This window comes from Stegostoma tigrinum, chromosome 26, assembly GCF_030684315.1.
Source record: "Stegostoma tigrinum isolate sSteTig4 chromosome 26, sSteTig4.hap1, whole genome shotgun sequence".
NCBI classification, from domain to species: domain Eukaryota; kingdom Metazoa; phylum Chordata; class Chondrichthyes; order Orectolobiformes; family Stegostomatidae; genus Stegostoma; species Stegostoma tigrinum.
Window position 1 is genome coordinate 7,214,294 of NC_081379.1, and position 23,782 is coordinate 7,238,075.

General features: G+C 41.3%; 1 protein-coding gene across 1 annotated transcript in view; it reads left to right on the top strand.

Moving 5' to 3' along the window:
* cltcl1 (clathrin, heavy chain-like 1) overlaps positions 1-23,782 on the top strand; it is a 57,335-nt gene that overhangs the window by 27,783 nt on the left and 5,770 nt on the right. The window contains 19 exon segments of the mRNA XM_059655179.1: positions 510-583; positions 698-878; positions 2,884-3,047; positions 5,619-5,744; positions 6,721-6,863; positions 7,985-8,219; positions 9,272-9,394; positions 10,534-10,679; positions 11,066-11,249; positions 11,484-11,676; positions 14,416-14,573; positions 15,243-15,407; positions 15,732-15,839; positions 16,952-17,119; positions 19,009-19,158; positions 19,368-19,499; positions 19,631-19,741; positions 21,083-21,253; positions 21,359-21,580. Coding sequence (XP_059511162.1) covers positions 510-583; positions 698-878; positions 2,884-3,047; positions 5,619-5,744; positions 6,721-6,863; positions 7,985-8,219; positions 9,272-9,394; positions 10,534-10,679; positions 11,066-11,249; positions 11,484-11,676; positions 14,416-14,573; positions 15,243-15,407; positions 15,732-15,839; positions 16,952-17,119; positions 19,009-19,158; positions 19,368-19,499; positions 19,631-19,741; positions 21,083-21,253; positions 21,359-21,580 — 2,954 coding nt within the window.

The window sequence follows — 23,782 nt, forward strand, 5'->3', positions numbered from 1 at the left end:
GGTGCACCCCCTTAAAATTAGAGGTGGTAAATTTTAATGAAATGAGGAGACATTTCTTCAGCCAGACAGGGCTTGTGGAATTCATTGCCACGGAGTGCAGTGGAGGCCGGGGTGTTAGATGCGTTCAAGGCAGAGATTGACATTCTCCTTCTCGGAAGGAATCAAGGGCTATAGGGAGAGTGCAGGGAAGTGGAGTTAACATGCCCATTAGCCATGATTTAAATGGTGGCGTGGACTTGATGGATTAAATGGCCTTACTTCCACTCCTACGTCATATGGTCTTATGTCTGGACAGAGACTATAATAGTCAATCTTCCAACATCTTCAGATTTGTGCTTTCAAGGCTGCAAACTTCAGTGAGTGAAACACTTAATCCTGCTGTACCTGTTCTCCGGAATTGTGGAATGTGGATTTCGGCTAGGTTTGATTTGTAGTTGTGCAAAATTCCAGGTCCGTATTCTATGGCACCTCTCTCAGAATACTGTCTGAGATCTCTTCTAATACTGAAGTACATAACTACTTATTTGGTCAAGATTTCATTTTTCTGGATTTTGTTGTGAATGTGTTCACTTCAAAATACAAAGTGTGCTGTTTATAGTGATGTTTCAGGTTTTTAAACCATGTGATTGCTATGCTTTGCTTCTGGACTGAACCTGAAAACGGGGATTAAACGTCACTTTTTTTGGTCCACCTCTAGTGGCTTGTGAACTACTTCGGTGCACTCTCTGTAGAAGATTCCCTCGAGTGCTTGCGTGCCATGCTGTCAGCTAACATCCGCCAGAATCTGCAGCTTTGTGTGCAAGTAGCATCCAAGTACCATGAACAACTTGGCACACAGTCATTGGTGGAACTTTTTGAATCCTTTAAGAGTTATGAGGGTAAGCTGTTCTACAGCACAAGTGACTTGTAGTACCTGGATCCTTATCTGCTCATGACTGAACTAAACTTCTTTCTTCATCACAACATTCCTGTAACTTTACAGGACAAAATCCATGCAGATTAATGTTCATTCAACACTTGAAACTGCAAATCCCACCTTTTAGAATTACTTTCTGAAACTTGATCATTCTTTAAAGTTTAAAAATCTACACTTTTAACCCCTTCAGTTGAGTGCATTCATCCTTTTCTCTACCTGTACTGACTTTTGCTGTAATTTTAGGGATCCACAAAGCTAAGGCTGTCCTGTTGACTGCTATTTTTGCAGTGCTCACACAAGGACCTCTGATTTTTTTTTTAATATTCACTACTAAAATCAATATGTCCCTTCCCCCTAACTGCAGGAGACTTTATCCAGAAGGTTTTTGGTCAAGTTTTGCTTGCATAGCAGAACAAGTTTTCTTTAAACTATTTAGAGAAGCAGGTAGTTTTGCTCTTAGAGTAAACAGCCTTGGAGAACGGATTGACCGTTTGCAGGTTAAAGTAACCCAACTTGATCCCAAAGTTGAAGATGGTAAGAATGAATGATCAGGTGATGTTGTTTATGTTTATATACACGTAGATGTTGCCTTCTTGAAAAGTTGAGCTCATGTAAAACATCTGAGTACAGCTAACCTCTTCATTCTGTGTATTTTAGGCCTTTTCATGTCTTAATTTAGAAGCTCCTAAAATTATTTCCCCATTCTATCCACAGAGCTTCAATGTCTTTTTTGGTTTACTGCCTAGTAGCTTTTAAACTTTGGTCATTGACAGTTCACAGGCTTGAAACTAAGATTACAGAACCAGAAAAAACTGTCGCTGGTAAAATTTCTCTGCTTTAGTGAACAGTTATTAGCCTGAAGAAAAATATTTCATTTAATAAATATTAAAAATAATATTCATGCATCATTGACATGCTTATGAGCATACCCTGATATCTTGTATTTTTCTTTTATAGTCAGATGAAAAGTAATTTTTAATCCTGTTGTTAATTTAATACATGGTAGTTGAAGTACTTTTATTCATTATGTTTAGCACACTTTAAATAAACTGAGTTTGTGAGGCAGACTGATAGTGGTCAGCACAGCAATTTTTCTTCAGGCACTCATTTTCAGTATTGAGCATTCTGTATCAAAATACAGTCCAAATTAAAACCATAAGCTAGTGCTATTCCAGATGCTTACATCAACTCACTGCAACGGTGCAGGATGCCCTGAACAGAAGTAGAAATAAAACAAAGTTGATGTGGAAAGCAACAGTAATGGTTCAAAGGATCTTTCCTAAACTGGATAAGCATATGGATAATGATGGGATAGTGTAGTGGGAGGGGCTTAGATTAGTTCACAAGTCGGTGCAATATAGAGGGCCGAAGGGCCTGTTCTGCGCTGTATTGTTCTATTACAAATGTTCATAACTTACTGGGTTCCACTTTTCTGCCAAGCGCACTTTTTAAAAAAAAATCATTGCAATCTCAAAATATCCAATTAGTTAAAACAGCAGAAACTAAACTGCATTCAAAGATAGTAGTGAAGGTTTCTACTATGCTTGAGGCAAATGTGGGAAGTTCTAACTTAATCAATCATTCAAGGAGCAACTTCCATTTTTACCACCAAGGTAAACCAGTATGGTTAATCTGAGATTCTTCAGGACATTGGGTAGCCCACTTCTGGTTTAGGAAGGTGGTAAACAGACCTTTGACTCTTCACACCCTTCTACAGTAGAGCTTTAAGCCCAGTAGACAGGTTTTCCTTTCTGAATGATTTTGGGTTTAAAACATAATAGTTCCAATTGGTATAGCAAACTGCTGCAAGACAAAGCAAAGTAATTAAAGTGCTAATAAAGTGGTTTCAGCAATCAAATGCCAGTAAGTGTTACAAATATATAGATGAACACTAACATTCTTTGAGGTATTTGCATGGAGCTAATTGAGTTTTTTGATCTGCACCTCATGTTCTTTCCTTCAATTAGGATTATTTTATTTCCTTGGATCCATTGTGAACTTCAGTCAGGAGCCAGATGTTCACTTCAAGTATATTCAGGCAGCCTGTAAAACTGGGCAAATTAAAGAAGTTGAGCGCATATGCCGGGAGAGCAATTGCTATGATTCGGAACGTGTGAAGAATTTCCTGAAGGTACTTTAATTGTGCTCGTGGTCCAGTTTCACTGTGGCCTCGCAGTGTCCTTCTGAGCATTGGCTAGGCTCTATACTACCAGTTGTTTACTTAACTATTTCCCCCCCCCCCCCCCCAACTCCTGCATACAAATGGCTTTCCTAGCTGCCATCTCTCGTGAGGCAGGGTCACTAACTTTTTTAGAAGTGTTAACTTTGTCTTCAGGGGTGCTGTGTTGCTGGAGGCAATATTCTTCAGTCGCCCTGCATAGCCTGTTGTAATACAAGTCCTAGAGATAATGGGAACTGCAGATGCTGGAGAATCAAGATGACAAAATGAGGCTGGATGAACACAGCAGGCCAAGCAGCATCTCAGGAGCACACAAGCTGACATGGAGATGCTGCTTGGCCTGCTGTGTTCATCCAGCCTCTCATTTTGTTGTCCTGTAATACAAGTCCTATGTCACTTTAGTATTTCCCCCATCAAATGTAAGCAATCTGGTTTAAAATAGTACTTCTGTTCAAAGCTTGCTAATGTACTGCATGTACCACTTGTCTATAAACTCTAAAATTGGCTACTTTTTTGCAAAAGTGGAACATAAATGGGAATACAGACAGCCACTCAAGCTGTTTATGGGGTTGGCAGGAAAAGTTTCCCAATCATTCTCTATTCCTTTACTAACTTTTAAACTTAACAGAATATATTCCATCACACATCCATTTGATCCAAGTGTGGAATTAGCATCCATCTCAACACCAAAAGCCTCCCCTGTTGCATGTCTGTCACACATTTTGAAGGCTATAGGTCCAATCGATTTACAGCTTCAGAGAACCAAATAGCCTCCAGATGGTCTGAAGCAGTAAAAGGTGGTATAAATGCAAGCCTTAATTGCCTTAACAGCAAAGTTCTGTCATTGGAAAGTGCAGCAATTCTGATGGGTCACTAAGCTGAAACACTTGCCTTGCCAAACCACTTTTTGCTGTCTTGCTGAGAATATCTTGCCCTGGCATCCAGTTGCCCTAGTAACTATTACATGGGTAAGCCTGGTTCAGCAAGATACTTGTAAAGTGCATCTAATACTACCTGAGCAACTTGGTAGCTAAGTTTTTTTTGTTTAAAATGTCAATTCTCCTGTAACAAGCTGGTTTTTTTCCATGGATAGCTGGTCAATTCCTACCTAACGTGCTGAAAGTGCCTCACTCTTCACCTTGAAGAATTAACATTGAACTTTGGATGATGGTATTAAATGGATGCTGGTCCGATCACTTGGCTGTGCAGATGAAAGTGGATAGATGATCCTCCTGTTGTTCTCCCTGATGCCTAGACAAGCTCCCAGTTAACTTGGATGGAGGAAAAATGTCACTTGGTTCTGTTATGTTAAAACTGTTACTCTTCAGAAGTAGGGGGTTTTGTTCACTTCATGTCTTTGTTATTGGAGATTTTAATTACATTGTAGGTGTTAAATTGAGCTGCCACTTTAGCAGCATGAAGGCTATTATCCAAAGTGGATGCTTCTAAGCTGGAGAAGTTGAGACTTGCCAGCATGTTGCTGAGAATGAGGGTTTAATTGGTTTTTAAAATAGGCTGGGACTTTCTTCCCTGGATTGTAGAAGGTTGAAGGGTGACCTTTTTATAGTGGCTTATTAAACTGAGGGGTACAGATAGTGAAGGACCTTTTTCCTTAAGGTGGGGGCATTCAAAACTAGAGGGCATATTTTGTAAGGTGAGGAGAGGATGTCCTTTGTGTGTAGAATGAACTGACAGGAGGTGGAACAGCTTTAGTTTGGGAATGTAGCATGGGATAGTTGGATGGAGGGTCTGCTTCCATGTTGTGATGCTATGGTGGTTAATGTTCAAGTCTTTAAATGTAACTACCTCTTAGTGCAGAGGGAATTCATGGGCTGTTAATCCAGAATCTTAAGGTTACTTAATTGTTGCTGTCAGAACCCATTTAATTGCTGCTTTTTAAACTTGCCATCCTTGCACTGTCTGCCTGCATGACTCCCAGAGCCACTGCAAAATGTGGCTCTAACTGGCTTGACCCAGGAAGCCACTTGATGCATGGGTAGTTTAAGAAAGGAATATCTATCAAAAAAATGAAGCTGGTTTCATAGTGATTATGGTAAACTCTGTATTGTCACCTCAATCCTTTTTTGTTTAGATGACCTTGCTAGGTGCAGCATAATTGCAGCCGTAAATTCAAATTCTTGTTGGGTTTCAAACCCATGAGATTGTAACTCTTCAATGCCTAGAGTCCCAGCAGTGAAGTGTTACAACCACAAGTCAAGCTTCTATACTAAATTGGTGACCACTCAAGATTCTGTGGTCAACTTGCCCCTGTACTGGATGCATCTTTTTCAGTAATCCTTGTTACCTGAACACACTTTGTATTTAGTCACTGCCATACTCCTTCAGGCATCTTTTTAAAGCAATGGACATAAGGTTCTAAATCAAGGTATTCTACCTTATTTTGAAGTAGAGGGGCAAAAGCAAATCCAGTAGAAACAAGGCTGTTAGAATGTTCCTCATTTTCCTGCTTAAGGAAATATCATGTTTACACCAGGCAGTAACTGTTTCTTTTCTGTTTTTCAGGAAGCCAAACTGACTGACCAGCTACCACTAATCATTGTGTGTGATCGGTTTGACTTTGTTCATGACCTAGTTCTGTACCTGTACCGCAACAACCTGCAGAAGTACATTGAAATCTATGTCCAGAAGGTCAGTGAAATCAAAAGCATAAAGTTGTTCTTTATAACCAGCCATCATGGTTTTGGGAAATCAACCTTTTTAAATCCTGAGCACTCATGTAGTATGTATTCAGCCCTGTGCCTGGTCCACCATTGAATAAGATAATAGCTGTACTTCAGGGGTGGGGGGGCATCAGGTGAGGAAAGTTGTAGAAGCACTCAATAGCCTCTGACTCCCTTGAACTGTCAAGTAGCACACAATATACTGAGTCTTCCAGGATAGCTAATTCAAACCTAGCAATCCTAGAGTAAAGACAGTACTTCATCTCTGCCTAAATTTGAGATCTTAACCTAGTTCTAGAGCCAGCCCCACTCCAGCTGCAGCAGTTTACCCAGCATCTGCAGTCTTAAGATCTTTGAGTTAAGATTCTCAGCTCACTGGACAATCTATCGTGTCAGCTAGTGAATTTTTAGTGCAGCCCACTGAACGTACATACTGATCCTTGGGTAAGGAGACTGCTTTATTAAACCTAAAGTGCAATCTTATGCTTGCACTTTAAGCCGTATTTACACTTGCCTCACTTGCTTTTTGTATTCCTCCTTTTGTACCACTTTGCCTGTAATTGCTGCTTTAGCTCATGTTGCTATCATTCCACAATTCTGAAAGTAATCAAATCATGAAGGGAAGTAAGAGCAAGCATATAGGGCCTAAAAGTGGCTCTGGGTGCAATTGGACAAACCTCTTCCTGTACTGCTTGTGCGACACTTTTTTTGCCAAACTGCTTCTCAGGATTTTGTGGCATTTAAAATGAGGGTGATTTTCAGTTATACTGAGTTTCTAAAGCTGTATGAACAACTACTGTGGAAACACTTGACTATCTCCCAGCCATTTGTTTGACAAAACAGTAACTGTAGAAAAGTGAATTCATGAAGAGAAAAATCTAAGTTCTCTCTTTAGTTTTCCTTTTGGTTTTTCTAAAAAATTTTGGAATTGCTGTCTCATGCAGGTGAATCCCAGCAGGCTTCCAGTAGTGGTAGGTGGACTACTGGACGTGGACTGCTCTGAAGAAGTTATCAAAAATCTTATCACTGTAGTCCGTGGACAGTTCTCAACTGATGAGCTTGTGGGTGAAGTAGAGAAAAGGAACAGGTTAGTAACAGGCTTCTGTCTTCTGTGCTTGCCTCCCCTACCCTTTTTGATGTAAGGCAATGTTTTGTTTTCAGTGGTACTGTTCCTTTGCCTACAAGGTCAGGTATTCTTTTTTCATTTCCTAGTGCTGACTCCAAACATTTGAGGCAAGTTTCTGATTTGAGTCCAGCTAAGTAGCTGTGTACAAAAGACTCACTCCTCCTATTGAAGTGTAGCATGCACTTTGACAATTGTAGTTTTTAACTGTCTCTATTTTAATGAGCAACTTTGTCATTATGGAGTACTGAGCAGCTCTAGATGTGTCATCTACATGTTGGTTTTGTTGATGTTGCAACAAATGTGCATAGTATCAAGATTTGAGGACAAATGAAGAAAATACATAAAAAACCAAAAGTGCTGTGAACCAGGAACTAAAACAAGTTGCTGGAAAACCTCAGTAGGACTGTCTTTTCAGGTACTGCCAATGTTTTGGGTTCAGTGAGCCTTAACAGTTCTAAAGAGTCACTGGACCAAGACATTAATGAAGTTTTTCTTCCCCCTTCACGTGCTGCTAGACCTGCTGAGCTCTTCCAGCAACTTGAGCTTTTTTCATAAACACAAGATGGATCTGTTCCATGTTAATGAGAACTTTGAGTTTACATTCCAAAATAAGACTGACTGTAGTGCCTCAAATTTCCAGACTTCCAGTAATTGGATGTCAGAACATTCAAGCTAGCACTGTTGCCCAGGTGATAGCAATGGTCATTGCTCCCTGCTATGTAATTGATTTTACAAGGTTTTATTCAGGCAACTTCATTCTTACTATTTGACAGACCACTGTACTAGTCTGGGAGTGTCACAGCTGCAGATGGATTTGAGTTTTCAAATCCCAACCATCTGCCTGAACTGCAAGTTGCAACTGACCCTTGGATTTCCCTTAGCCACATCTTCCCCCTTAAACTTAACACAGGAAATTGATCCTTCTGACTAAAAGGTATGAGGAATGGCCTAGAGTATTTTCCCCAGGAAGTCCTCTTGCAACCTTTTTCAAAGAGATGCATGCTCCAATTTGACATTTCACTGCAATCAAAATTACTAAGTTGCTGCTTTTATCCCCACTAACTTATTTGTTTTCTCTGCAGATTAAAATTGCTGCTTCCATGGCTGGAGGCTAGAATTCATGAAGGATGTGAAGAACCTGCTACTCACAATGCTTTAGCTAAAATCTATATTGACAGTAATAACAATCCTGAGCGTTTCCTGCGTGAGAATCCCTTCTACGATAGCTCAGTGGTTGGCAAGTACTGTGAAAAGAGGGATCCACACTTAGCTTGTGTCGCTTATGAGCGGGGCCAGTGTGACCTGGATCTGATCAAGGTTAGTGTCTTGAACCAAGATTTTAGGATGAGTACAGGCTAGGTAAAAGCTGGCCTAATTTGCTTGCTTCTGAAACTGTTTGATCCTTTTTAGCAAGGAGGTTATAGTGGCTATTTCCACAGCTGTGGCACGGCTGTTCTGATTACACTGGAGGAAAGATGTGCCGTAGAGGGTGCAGAAGAGATCAGGATGTTACCTAGGCTGGAGTGGTTCATCAACGAACAACTTGGAATGTGGGGTTGTGCTCACTGGAGCAGAATGTTGAGTGGGCACCTGTTGAGTTGCATACAGCAGAGACGTAGACAAGATACTTGGGAGAAATTTCTCCCTTGTGTGCCAGTCAGGTGTACAGTTAAAGTGAGAATCTTTTTGCATTTTAGGCATTGAGTATCTGGAACTCTCTGCCTGAAAAGGCAATAGTTGAGCCATTGTAATATTTAAGCACTTAAAGCATGCCAGCCAAGTATTGGAGGATGAGGCATGAGTGCTTGGCTGGTACAAACATCTGCATGGGACTTTCTCCAAAAAGCAGTTTTATAGTAATGTGGCTCAGATCTGCTGAGGGAAGCTAAGAGCAGACATCCTCTGATTTCAGTCTGCCCAAACTCTGGGGCTAGATGTTGCAGCCTGGAATTGAATTTGTAAACTCCAGGCTATCATGAATATCAGTGCTAACAGGGCTGTGTGGTCCTTCTATACTTAATTTTTGATAGTGGGTGTGGCCAAGCTCATTTTGATATTTAAACTACACATCTCTGGCTGCCTGACTATGGTGACCAGTAAGGCATTTGACAGCAGAGGGATTAAAAATAGACTCCTGTTTCTACTCTAATGATCCTTTCACTAATCAATATGGTTTAGAACATCATCTTTTTTTGCAAATCTTGTTTTTAAAGGGGTGATTTGGTAAGGCAGTAGTTGCAGTCCTTCAATTGTGATTCCAATGTGTAGCCACCTAAACTGTTTAGTGCCAGAGCTTTAAGTTGTTGGTAATTACTGAGTGAAGGAGTGACAGATTCAGCTGAATTTTTGTATGATTTAACTATCTCTAGGTTTGCAATGAGAACTCTCTATTCAAGAGTGAGGCTCGCTATCTTGTACGTAGAAAAGATCCACAGCTCTGGGCCAATGTTCTTGAAGAAAATAATCCCTTTAGACGACAGCTGATTGACCAGGTATTCTTTTTACATTCTGCTTAGGTTTAAGGTAAATGTAATTTTAACTCAAGCAAGAACTTCATAGTAGACTAGTACTGTTTAAATCTTGCAATGCGTAACTTTAAACTGACCTGTTAGGACTTCCATTTGGATCAGATGGAACTTGAACCCATGCTTCCTGATCCAGAGTTGGAACACTACCATTTATGCTGCAAGATTCCTGCTTGTGCACTGTATCTTTGTTTTGAATGGAACAGTACTGCAGCCTAGCCACTGCTTTTACTTTTCCTAAACTGAGTAAACAGCTTACAAAATGAACTTTGACTTGAACAGTCAAAATTGGAAAAAATGGAAGGTGATGGATTGGGGTGGAAGATTTTTGCAACTCAGTTTCAGCTACTGTTGCAGTTAGCATAGTTTGTATTGTATCCCAGTTGTCATGGAAACAAGTGTCCTTTTTTCAGAATCTTTAGAATCCCTAGCATGTGGAAACAGGCCACTTGGCCCAATGGGTCTGCACTAACCCTCCTGAGACCATGCCTCTACCCTGCCCTGTAACCCTGCATTTTCTGTGGCTAACCCACCTAGCCGGCACATCCCCGAACACTACAGGCAATATTTAGCACAGCCAATCCATACATTCCATGTCTTTGGAACGTGGCAGGAAACCCATGCAGGTAAGCGTACAAGTGCCACAGTTGCCCAAAGCTGGAACTGAACCCAGGTTGCAAGTACTGCTAACTAATGAACCACCATGCTGCTAGATTAAACTTCTCTCCAATCCTAATTCTAGTAATGCACTAAAACTGCTGATCAGTAGATGTTCTATTCCAAGTACAGACACCTGAGGATCAAGGTCTTCAAAGTTGTGCTAATCTAGTTCACTGTTGTGGAACTTGCAATTTACCAGGACTGCAATGAAATTTTAACTTTCAAAAGTGCAGAAATTTTGTAGCAAGTTGTAATGAATGTGTGGTGGTGAACACGTTCTTTCTTAACCCTTCATCCTCTCTTTCCTCCAACACTTATCTTCACTGAATGTCACCCTTTGACCCAGCAATACATTTGAGCCTCAGACTTTGGGATAAGAACAGCTGCTTGAGTTTCTAACTGGAGCCTCCTGAACCATTTTGTAAAGTGAAATTATTGCTTTTCAGGTTGTCCAAACAGCCCTGTCTGAAACCCAGGATCCAGAAGAAGTTTCAGTCACTGTGAAAGCCTTTATGACTGCTGACCTTCCCAATGAACTGATTGAACTGCTTGAGAAGATTGTCTTGGATAACAATGTCTTCAGTGAACATAGGTGAGAAATATTTGACTAATTCTGTGCATTGTGAACATTTCAGGATTGAAATAAGTGTCTATAATGTAGTTAAGCAAGAACAAACTTATGATTTCTATCAAAATCCCAGTAGATGGTAGGTAGTTTCTACTTTGCCCTGAGCTGGCTCCCACTCAATCTTAGAATGCTGCATAAAAAGATTCCACCTCCTGGGAGATGGTGGCATAGTATGAACCATTTTGTAGACTGTTGCTGTTAGCTGTTGTTCTTAAGCCTTCAAGCATAGAAATCCAATTTGAGCAACTGCCTTGCATGGAATAAGCTTTTAAAGGGCTTTGCCTCTTTAATTGCACTGTCAATGTAATTTGTCAGGTTGATCAGAGGCTTTTGTAAATCTTCTCTTGCAGGAATCTACAGAACCTACTGATACTAACTGCTATTAAAGCAGATCGCACCCGTGTAATGGAGTACATTAATCGTCTAGACAACTATGATGCTCCTGATATTGCCAACATTGCCATCAGTAATGAGCTTTTCGAAGAAGCCTTTGCAATCTTCCGAAAGTTTGATGTGAACACTTCTGCTGTGCAGGCAAGAATTTGCTTTCTTCTGCATGCAGGGATTGACACATTGCATTTCAATAAGTAGATGTAGCCAAGTACCTAAAGTAGGCAGTGTGAATGAATTGTCTAAACATCCTGTTTGTCTGAAGCACTAGACTAATGGTTTCTGATGACTCTTACTGACTTTGTAGCTGGGGTGTCAAACAGCTTTGTAAACCTCAATTTGTTTCAACTTTTAACTGACCTCTCCTCCCTTTTCTAGGTTCTCATTGACCACATTGGCAATCTTGATCGTGCTTATGAATTTGCAGAACGTTGCAATGAGCCAGCTGTGTGGAGTCAGCTGGCACGAGCACAATTACAGAAGGATTTGGTTAAAGAAGCCATTGATTCCTACATCAAGGCAGATGATCCTTCTGCTTACATGGAGGTTGTAAAAGCAGCCAACAAGAACAGTGAGTATTGGTCATTGAAGTTATGCACATTCAGTAGTTAATTGAAAATCAACTTTAAGGTCTGTTACTGTATAGTCAGCTTATGTCCCAACCTTACTTTCACCATCTGACAAGAGGGATCAACCTCGGCTTCCACTTAAACTGATCACCCTGAACTACATTCCCATGTCTGGCTCCCATATCTGACTGTAACTGGTTCTTATCCTTTAACCTCAGCCCCCTTTTTCCTCTTCCTCCAGGCCACCTGTCTACATTGGCAAATGACTGCCCACACTTATCATCATAGTCCCTGATTGTGCTAACACTAAACTTTTAAATTCCCTAAGCTCAGTATTAGGGCAAAGACAAGATATATCCTGAGATCTTTTTGGTACTGTATTCTCCTGCCTGTTAGTAACACTTGATATCATTAAAACTGTGCAGTCTTCTAAAGTCCTACTTGTCTAATTACATGGTACTGTCCTCGCAGCTACATTGTGCTTATCCAATCAAACCACTGCAGAGATTTGCTGGCTTTATCTTTCCATTTCAGTGCTGCCTCAATCTTTCAAGGACTCTGTTCTCCTCCATTTCAACATGAAGTAAAGGATACTATTGGGTTTCACAAGCTGAATCTTTCTCTAGATCCTTAATGTTGCTTGTCAAACATCCATACCTGGAATGAGTTGTGACCTTCTGAAACATTCAAGTGAAGATTACTTTTAGTTTTTGTCCACTTTTTACTACAGACTTTGGCTTTGTCCCACATGAAGTAGAGCTGAGCTTCAAACTTGACTGCCTATTTCCAGTCTCGTGTCAGCTGACTGAACATCACCTTGCTTTACCTCTTGTACTGAGCCACTCTTCTGTCCCTGGTTAGATATTTTGTGGCCACCCTGTTTATGGATTTAATGCACTTCTCCAGCACAATACTCAAACCTGGCCCCCTCCACTCAGCTTAAGGACATTGCAACACAGCTCTTAAGATTTTTCTCTTGCTGAGCTTGTACAACACTTGCTCCTTTATTGGCCTGAAGAGATGTGAATGTAGGTGTGGACCTGTTAACCTGACATGTCACAAAACCAAAAATAGGAACAAAACTGGGCTGTTCAGCACCTCAAGCCTACCTCACCATTCAATAGGATCATAACTGATTTGACACTGTCCACTTTCCTGCCACCTTTTTTGTGAACCCCCAACTTGATTTCCCTTACTGATCAAAAATCTCTGTGCTGAATATATATATATTCAGGGGCTCCTTGTCAAAGGGAGCTGAGAGGGTAGTTCTGAAAGCACTGAACTATAAATTCCTGACTCAAATTGGCACCTCTCTACTTCTGCTCTTAGGCCCTTGTGAGAGAGGGTCTGTCATCCTGTTAGCACTTGCCCTCATGAGATCACCATGTTTCATTCAAAATTCCAGTGAGTAGAGTCCAACTTTTTTAGCCTTGTCCCATAAGACACACTCTACCCTAGTTATGGAGTGTTCTTGTGAAATTCCTCTAATGAAATAAAGAACATCTGCTCAAGTATTGTAGATGTCAGTTTATCAGCACCTCATACTGTTGTTTCAGGGCCAGCATTCCATTGGCCTTCCTAATGAACTGATGCACCTGTACGCTCACTTTTTTTTGTTTCATGTGCAAGTATTCCCAGTCCCTTTGTGTTGGAACTCCCTGCAGCTTATCTCCATCCTAAAATACTGTTCTTTTCTCCCTTCCAAACTAACTTCACATTTTCCTGCACACTGTCACTTGTCAACTACTTCTGCCCACCCAACCTACCAATGTCTGAACTGTTTCATGTAACTTACATCAGATCTCCTACTCATGACCACTGCAAACAAATGTGGCTCACAGTTGACAAATAGTTGAATTTTTAAATCCACTTTCAATCCAAATCCCTCTTTTGATCTTGTCGTCTTTTTTATTTCCATCAGTGATCAATATTTTTAGCCCCTTAACACTCGCTCATCTAACTCTGGCAACAAGTCTCCACTGACAATTGCATGTTTGGTCTTCTAAGCCTTAAGTTTGGAAATTTCATCTAAGTCATCTTGCCTTTTAATTCCATCACTTAGCTACTCCATTTTAAAATCTCCCATTTTCAATAAGCTTCTAATCATCTGTTCCAATATATTTTAGCTAAATGCACACCTGGAGGGCTGATATGTGATGGTAATGTCCCTGCCTCTGAATCAGAAGGATCAAGCCCCACCTGGCCTAGAGGGTCAGCCCATTTAAACAAGCTGATTTTTAAGAACATCTGTACTTGTCAGTTTCTGCGCAGCACTTGAATGTTTTCAACCATATCAAATGCAATTGTAAAGACAAATTTGAACTGTTACTTAAGCTAACTTTTGACTGCACTGACCTACTACACATTTGTTAGAAGTAGCTGTACTCTTAGGCTTTTCATGAAGTTGCTATCTTGTCAGTATCACTTTAACACCCTTTTTAAACTGTAACTCAGCAACGTGTTCTATGGTGATGACAATTGGCAGCTGTTGCACTTCTTGACCTGGAGTAAGAACCAACTGTTAATGGCATATGAAAGCTAAAACCAAAACTTTGGCTTGCTATGAGTTTCCTACCTTCAATTGGATCTCAACTTGTGCTACTGGTCTCCTTTGGCAATGTCCATATCGACCAGTGACATTCTTGTATCCAGTTAAATTCTTTGCAATCCCATCACTTACCTGATGCTGCTGCATGTTTTAAGTGGTGCAATCCACACTTTTTTCTCTTTCCTTTTTTCAGATAACTGGGAAGACCTAGTGAAGTTTCTGCAAATGGCTCGGAAGAAAGCCAAGGAGTCGTATGTGGAGACGGAGTTGATATTTGCTCTGGCAAAGACCAACCGCTTGTCTGAATTGGAAGAATTTATTAATGGACCCAACAATGCCCACATTCAGCAAGTAATACTAGGAAGCCATTGTTTATAAGACTATTGCATTTTAAACTCTATTTAAATTAGCATTTTATTGAATTCAGTCTGTTTGACAATCTTGGTTTCAGTTGTATTTTTCTGTCAGATTTTGTAGTTTAAATGCTTGCCCTCTAAAACAGCTGTGTAACGTGCATGCAAGGCTTTAAGAGCTGCAGCTCACTAAAGCAGCTTGCATCTATGCAATGAGAATTGCTATGTGTTCTGCTAAGTGGAGAGAACTTTTAGAAAAGGCCCATGGTCCAAGTGCTGTGGAGCCACAAACGTTTCATATCTCATCTGGATCAGATGAAAGGGCTGATTAGTAGCCAGACTAACTGCTGGAAAATGTTCTGTTTCAAGTGAATTGACTTTTAAAATGAGTCTGGTTAAGAACTTAATTCACCACCCTAGCAGACAGCTTCAGCTGAAGGGTAAATTGCACAGGCACTTGAAGAAAACTTATGTGGAGCAATGTGGGCTAGTTTTCTTAGAGGTAGGCATTGGATTTAATGGATAGAATGCTGTTCTGTGCTGTGAATTGTAGTAGCTCTTGGGTCATTGTTTAACTGTTAACACTAATCAGTACAGCACAGACCATTCAATCCAACAGTATGCTGCCAACAATGTATGAAGCTAACTTACTTGCCTCTCAATGTAGGTTGGTGATCGCTGCTATGATGATGACATGTATGATGCAGCAAAGTTACTTTACAACAATGTGTCCAACTTCGCTCGCTTAGCTTCTACACTGGTACATCTAGGAGAGTACCAAGCTGCTGTGGACAGTGCTCGCAAAGCTAACAGCACCAGAACTTGGAAGGAGGTATGAAACACCAACAAAAACAACTATCACTTGAGCTGGTTTAAGATTCTGCCTTTGTTTTTTTTTTCTGGGTGTCTAATAACTGAATTAAAATTCCAGTCTTGCCAGTGCTTTTCACAAAGTACTTAGAAAAATTTGGCTTGCCTAACCACCTAAAAAGAGCAAGCGAGCAATAGGTGTGAATGTTTTGAAGCTCGTCCTAAATAGCCAACATTTCACCTAGATTTGCAGTGCAGAGTTTATTTGTTGATTTGAACAGTGTCCAGACCTGAGATTTTGATTTTGAGTAATCTTTGAATTGCTGTCCTATTTCCTCATCTTTAGGTTTGTTTTGCCTGTGTGGACGGCCAGGAGTTCCGTCTGGCCCAGATATGTGGACTACACATTGTCATCCATGCAGATGAACTTGAGGAACTGATTAGTTACTACCAGGTAATTCTCATTCTACAACACCAGCTCTATAGTTCTCCCTCATCTGCAGTTACATCGTTTACCAGACATTCAAGATTCAGTCAATTTATAAGGCATGGAGCAACTTTTTTGATCTAGCTTGTCTGTGTCCAAGTTATCCCACTGCCAGTGTTTTTTAGCTCATATCCCTCTTTAAACCCTTCCTGTTCATGTAATCATCCAGATGCCTTTAAAATGTCAATTGTGCTGGCCACATCCTCTGGTAGCTCATTCTGTGCAGGTACACCTTCTGCATGGAAAAGTTGCCCCTTAAGTAATGTTACACCTTACTTACGCTTGTTTTAAACCTATGCCCTCTTAGTTGAGGACTTTCTCGCTCGCACGCACACGGTTCCATGGATACGAGTGCGGATCTTGGGCATGTTGGTGCCTTGGTTTGTTGCAGCCCTTGGCTTTCAGTTTTAAGCCTATGCTGCAGGTGGTACAACTGCTTAATTTCCAAAGCTAGAGGTCATACTGAATTACAGTACAGATTTTTGCCTAATTCAAACTCACTATGTAGCCAGAAGGTAAATTGCTTTGAATAGGTTTGCATGCCAACACTAATCATAAATGTAACAATTGGAATTCTAAACTCATCTGGGAAAGTGTACTTTTGCACTGATCATTGATTTGCATGGGAAGGCCTGGTGGGTGGACCTGGGTGACTGCCACAATGTTCTGTCAGGCTTGCAATTGTAATGTGACAGCAGATGAAGCAGGCATGTGCTTATCCTGCTATTGACTGAGCCAACAATTGTAGTAAAAGTAAACTTATTCAGATTTTAGCTATAAGCTGCTATGTGCAATGTAGATAAACAAATCCACAGTAGGTATTGAGCAATAATGCTATTTCCTATTTGCTTGATCAGATGTCAGATTGATTCACATCTGATCTTTCCTAAACCCGTATTTTAGGAAATTTAGTTTTCCATGTCAAAAAAAGCATGTTCCAGCAGTAAATGTCTAAAGGACTGAAATCTTGTACACTGAGTCACTGGCTTTCCTATGAAAACCTGGCCTCCCTGGTCAGGCTACAAATATTTATCTCTTGCATAACACCAATTGTGAACTACATGTTTTTAATATACTAGGATCGAGGATATTTTGAGGAACTGATATCGCTCTTGGAAGCAGCATTGGGTTTGGAACGGGCTCACATGGGAATGTTCACAGAGCTGGCAATACTGTACTCCAAATTCAAGCCACAAAAGATGCGAGAACACTTGGAACTCTTCTGGTCCAGAGTTAATATTCCAAAGGTATTGACTTTTCCCAAGAAACTGCCATCCAAACTGCAATAATGTTTTGTGCCATCTTCTGGTAGAATGTTAAAGTCTAATGACATTATCCTTTTCTGTGATCTGAAGGAGGATCACCAGAGTGAAGATCTGGAACTTGAATAGAAAACTTAGGTTTTTTAAACCTTTTTGTTCTTGGCTGTAACTGTAACTCCAGTGAAATGGGGTTGGCAGTTCAAACTTACATTCACCTTTCCTGGTGCTGTTTTTAAAGCTGTAAATATCTTGCTTTGAGTACATCACAACAGTCACTTCAAACACTAACTGCCACCAGCATTAATGCTGAATGTTTCCATGGGTGAGGCTCCTCAGCAGAGGACACATTTGAAATGTCAAAGGGAGGTGAACTGAGGTAACATGTTATGCAGTAGATTTTTATCTGGCTTGCACACTACAAGCGTTTTGGAGAGTTCAGCCTTTTAAAAGGCACATGGACTTGATAGCTCGAAAATAGAGCTATGTAGCAACAAGCTGGGGAATGGAACTAAATGGGTGAAACAAAAACCTACAGCACAAGAACAGGCCCTTCGGCCCTCCAGGCCTGTGCTGAGTAAGATCCTCTGTCTAACCGGTCATCTATTTTCAAACAGTCTGTCCATTTGCTCACTTTCCAAATATATCTTAAAAGACGCTAACGTGCCTGTGTCTACCACCTCTGCTGGCAACACGTTCCAGGCACCCACCATCCTCTGCATAAAGAACTTACCACACATATCTCCCTTAAACTTTCCTCCTCACTTTGAATTCATGACCCCCAGTAATTGAGTCCCCCCTGCTCTGGGGGTGGGGGGGGGGGGGGGGGGGGGGAGGAGGAGAGGAGAAAGAGTGGAGAAAGGGAGAAGCTTTTTGCTATCCACCCTGTCTATACCCCTCATGATTTTGCAGACCTTGATCAGGTTCTTTCCCCCCCCCCCCCCCCCCCCCCTCCCCCTCATCTGTGTAAGGAAAATAATCCTAATCTATTCAACCTCTCTCGCTTCTTAGCTAGCACCCTCCATACCAGGCAACATCCTGATGAACCTCCTCTGGACCCCCTCCAAAGCATCCACATCCCCTTTTGTAATGTGGCAACCAGAACTATACACAGTACGCCAAATGTGGCCGAACCAAAGTCCTATACAACTGCAACATGACCTGCCAACTCTTGTACTCAACACCCTGCCCAATGAAGGAAGGCATGCCATATGCCACCTTGGCCACCCTATTGACCTGCATGTCACCTTCAGGGTACAATGGACCTGAGCACCCAGGTCTCTGTTCATCAATTTTCCCTAGGACATTTCCACTTTTACTGTATAGTTTGCCCTTGAATTTGATCTTCCAAAATGCATCACCTTGAATTTGCCTGGATTGAACTTTATCTGCCCAACTCTCCAGTCTGTCTGTAGTCTGCTGTAATTTCTGACAGTCCCTTCACTGTCAACTACTCCACCAATCTTGGTGTCGTCTGCAAACTTGCTGATCAGACCACCTATACCTTCCTCCAGATCATTTGCATATATCACAAACAGTGGTCCCAGCACAGATCCCTGTGGAACACCACAGGTTACAGGTCTCCAATTTGAGAAACTCCCTCCTTCTACTACCCTCTCGTCTCCTGTTGCCCAGCCAGTTCTATCCATCTAGCTAGCACACCCTGGACCCATGTGACTTCACGTTTTCCAGCCAATCAAAAGCTGTTATAATGGCCACTTCAGCATCTCTAGTGTTGACTTTGTGGAAGGTGGCCATCAATGCCAGTGGATCTTAATTTTTTTGTCTCCTGTTTTGAAGACTTTGGTAATTTTGTCTTTATGGTTTGTAGACTAACTGATCGTGGCTGAATAACTGATCAGTTTTCCTTGTGCTAGGTCCTTCGTGCAGCAGAGCAGGCACACCTCTGGGCTGAGCTGGTCTTCCTTTATGATAAATATGAAGAGTATGACAATGCAGTCATTACTATGATGAGTCACCCAACAGATGCTTGGAAGGAAGGACAGTACAAAGATATAATTGCAAAGGTATATTGTTACATTGCTGCTAAGATATGCTGTCATACCCAGTGATGCAATCTTTCAAAGATTGCTGTTACTTCCTGTCTGGTCAAATGTTTATTAACATAGAACATTTTTGCTGTAATGGTTTGAAGTAACAATACTTATTTGATTCTTCCAATTTAAGTGTTGGGTGATTGGGAAGTTTTTAATTCACTTTTTTCCCCCCTCAACAGGTTGCTAATGTAGAGTTGTATTACAAGTCGCTGCAGTTCTACCTGGATTACAAACCACTGTTGATCAATGATCTCTTAATGGTGCTGTCACCACGGTTAGACCATACCAGGGCTGTCACCTTTTTCAGTAAGGTGAGTCGTCATAACTGAATCACCAATCACTAACTGATACTGTGGCTCATTGTGCACTTTCCCAAGTGTACCTTCAGTGAAGGAGTTAATGCTGCCGTGACCTGATATATTTGCATTCTGGTTTTTTGTAGGTAGGCCAGTTGCCACTAATAAAACCATATTTGCGCTCTGTTCAAAATCACAATAACAAGTCTGTGAATGAAGCTCTGAACAACCTGCTTACTGAAGAGGAGGATTATCAGGTACGATTCAACACCATTTTAAAGTCTCTAGGGGAAAACTATACTGAGCAGCTGTTTAAGGGCAGCTTCTGATTCCAGCCTCGCGTAACTGTGGAGTTTGCACATTTCTCCCTGTGTATGCATGGGTTTCCTCCCACAGCCCAAAGATGTGTAGGCTAGGTGGATTGGCCATGCTAAATTGCCCAGTGTTCAGAGGTGTGTGGGTTATAGGGGGGATGGGTTTGGGTGGGATGCTCCAAAGGGCGGTGTGGACTTGTTGGGCCAAAGGGCCTGTTTCCACACTGTAGGGAATCTAATCTAATCACTCCAATGAATTCCAAGTTTAACTTGCATTCATGGCTCAATTTTATTCGGTCTTTAGCTCAGCAGTCTTGCCTGTGTGCGCGGATGCCCCACATGTGATCCGACACTAGCCCATTCAGGGTTGCAGAGGACTCCTTGTTCTATCGTATAACTTAGCAATGCCTGCAATAACTGGGAAGACTTTCCCCTAATGGCTTGTGGACAGGCTAGCTTTCACAACTGGCAACCTCAACCCATTTTAAACAGCCAAATAACTCTGATCTGCAGATGGTGTAAATTGGACAAGTTTGCAGGAAAAGCTCAGCAGGTCTGAAAGCATCTGAAGAGATCGGTTAATGTTTTGGGACTGGTGGCCCACCTCTGATCTGGTGGTAGCCAGGAAAATGTTGGCCTATATGCAGAAGATGGGGAAAAGGTAAAGATTAAATGTTTGGGCAAGATTGAAATGGGAATCATCTCAGCAGAGCAAAACTTCAAGGTGGGCATGCCTAAAAGATGAGGTAGTGAGTTAAATACTATGAACACCTGCATATAAACTGACATTTTCCTAGTTCCCACCTGTTCTGAGCTAGTGTCACCAGACCTGAAGCATCTGATTTAACCTTCTCTGCTGCCAGACCTGCTGAGCATTTCCAGCAACTTCTGCTTTTAAACAGCTGGTGTTGACCTGTAGTATTTCTGATCTGGGAGTCTCTTTACAGTTATCCCTCCTGGGTATAATTACCATTCACTTTTGAGTGGGCATTGCTGCATCTATTTGAACCTCAATTTTATCCTTGTGTCAAATTAATAAGCAGTTCTTGGCAGGATAATGTGTATGTCAACTGCTACCTCCCAGGGCAACTGGGGTTAATGGATGCTGGTTTAGCCAGGGATGCCCGTGTTCCTTCAGAAAGCTACCTAATGATTCTGGCACAGAATCAACTGTGTAACAGTGGTTTAACTTGTACTTTTTTGACCTGAAGTGCAAAGCCCAAAGTCAATCAAACACTAATCATGAGTAAGATTTACCTTTTTTTGGGTTTTCCTTTTTCACAGGGTTTGCGTGCATCTATTGATGCATATGACAACTTTGACAACATTGTCCTTGCTCAGCGCCTAGAAAAACATGAACTAATTGAGTTCAGGCGCATTGCTGCTTATCTTTACAAAGGTAACAATCGCTGGAAGCAAAGTGTGGAACTCTGCAAAAAAGACCACTTGTACAAGGTGACAGAATCTTTAAAGTTTTGAACCTTGCATTGATTGACAAACTTTGATTCTAAACTTTTCCTGCAGTGGTTGGTTTTGAGTGACTTTGACTTTCCTTTGCAGGATGCAATGCAATATACAGCAGAGTCCAAGGACACCGAGCTCTCTGAGAAACTCCTGCAGTGGTTCCTAGAGGAGGGCAAGCAAGAATGTTTTGCATCCTGCTTATTCACATGCTATGACTTGCTACGGCCAGATGTGGTACTTGAGCTGTCATGGAGGCATAACATCATGGACTTTGCAATGCCATATTTTATTCAAGTTATGAGGGAATATCTTGGCAAAGTAAGTGAACTTTAGCTCACTTTTTGAGCAGCCTTTGCACCACTTTCAACTAGTGCAGTTTGGCTGATCATCTTCAAAAACTTGATTTTCTTAAATCTTCCTTCTCTCTGAAGAGTTCACTACTTGGAAGACTTCACATGATCAAGCATAGTACAAATGCTGGGTGGCTACTAAAGAGCTGACTAGAACATTAGTTAAACTACCACTGAAATGTTTCAGCCCAGACTATGAATTAAGACGACAGACAAGAGGTTTTTACTTGGTGTGGAAGTCTAGTGGGAGTAGCAGGGAGAAGAGAACATTTTAGGAGGAATAAAGCAACCTCATTGGTTTCTTTGACCACAAACTGAGAACAATTCAGTTTTGTTACTGAATCCAGCTTCCAAATTTTGGTACAGGTTTTTATACACTTACAACAAGCAACTGAGGTTGAAGGTTTAGACTCTGCATGGTTTCTTATTCAATCCAATTCCAGCAGGAAAATTGCCCTTCTGTCATAGCAGTTTTTCAACTGCTTCAAAGGAAGTAGTGGAAGTTCTATCTACCTGTGACATTACAACCTTCCCAAAGCATCTGCATGGGTACCTGAATAGGAAGGGTTTAGACGGATATGGGTCAAATGCTAGCACTTGGGACCAGGCCCAATTTGGGATGGCTGGTCAGTGCAGATGTATTGGACTGAAAGGTGCTTCCATGCTATATTAACTAGAGTTCTGCTCCCTTCAAAAGTCTAGGCTTAGCTGTTTGGCTGACTCCCTTTTTTATTGAAGACTGGAATGGACAACTTTAGATCAGATGTGTCTAGGCTGAGGAGTGGCATATAAGCCTTTAATTTAGACAAGAGGTGCTGTATTTCAGCAAGGCAAACAAGGGCAGGATTTGTACATGAGATAAGGCCCTGGGGAGAGTTTGTCAAACATAGGTCTGGGGTGCAGGAGCATAGTGGGTAGACATGGTGAAGGCATTGACATGCTTGCTTTCACTTGGTCAGTTGTATTGAGCAGAAATTGGGATGTCTTGTCCTAGACAACCATGAACATTGAGGCCACTTTTCAGAATACTGTCTGATTCTGCTCTCCCTGCCAAATAGATCTTAAGCTCAAGGGCTCTGACACACACTCGATGCTGTTACATGGAGAGGCTGATTAGGCTGGTGTCCTCCACTGCGCCGCTGAGGGGTGACCTTTTTAGGTATTTTAAAAACTCATGAGGGGCATGAATAGGGCAAATAGCCAGGCCTCTTCCCTTTCTCCCTATAGTGGGGGAAGAGTTAAAACTAGAGGGCTTAGGGTTAAAGTGAGGGGCAAGATTTTAAAAGGGACCTGAGGGTAACTTTTTTCAGGAACATGCATGTGTGGAATAAAATCCAGGAAGTGATGGAGGCTGGTACAGTAACACTTTTTAAAGGCACTTGGATGGATGTGAACGTGAAGGATTGCAGGATATGGCCAAATGCTGGCAAATTGATTTAGGTCAGTTTTAGGTTATCTAGTCAGTTTCATTGAGTTGGACTGAGGGGTTTGTTTCTGCTATATGACTGCTTTGCTCTACCACTGTTTTCAGTAACTTTTGATTTAGTGTCTTTTAGATTTTAGCAAGTATTTCAGGAGCTATTTAACTTTTTGTCCTGAGTCAGCAGTGGTTTGTTCTTTGGACTCTACACCACTGACCACTAACCACTAATGTTTCATAGAATTTAGGCTACATGTTGAATCAATGCTAAATGTATGCATGATAGCTGGGGAGGAGCAAAGAGCAAATTATTAGTGACTTAGGCACTTCTGATCGTGACTCCTGTTTTTTCCAACCACTTCAAGAAACTTTGTACTGCTATCCTACAAAAATTACAATGTTGTTTTTGTTGCCTTTCCGCTTGTCTTTTGCTGTTCTCAAATTTGCTTTCCTCTTTAGTTTCAAGTTTCACCTCTGAATTTTTTTTTTCTGCAGGTTGATTTAATGGAAAAGGTGACAATCTGTTCTTACTCCTCATTAGGCTTTCTTAAACTGAGGCTTTAGGTTTTTGCTTAATGCAGAGATATGCTTAACCAGGCCATGATTCAGAGTTCCTTGTAATTCTGTAGTGTAGATATGGACTAACCCTAAGGCTCTGAGGATTTGTAGCTTGGGTTGTGGATGAGGTTGGTTTGCTCATCGTACAGACAATTTGTCACCATGCTAGGTAACAGTGTGGCCTCAAATGAA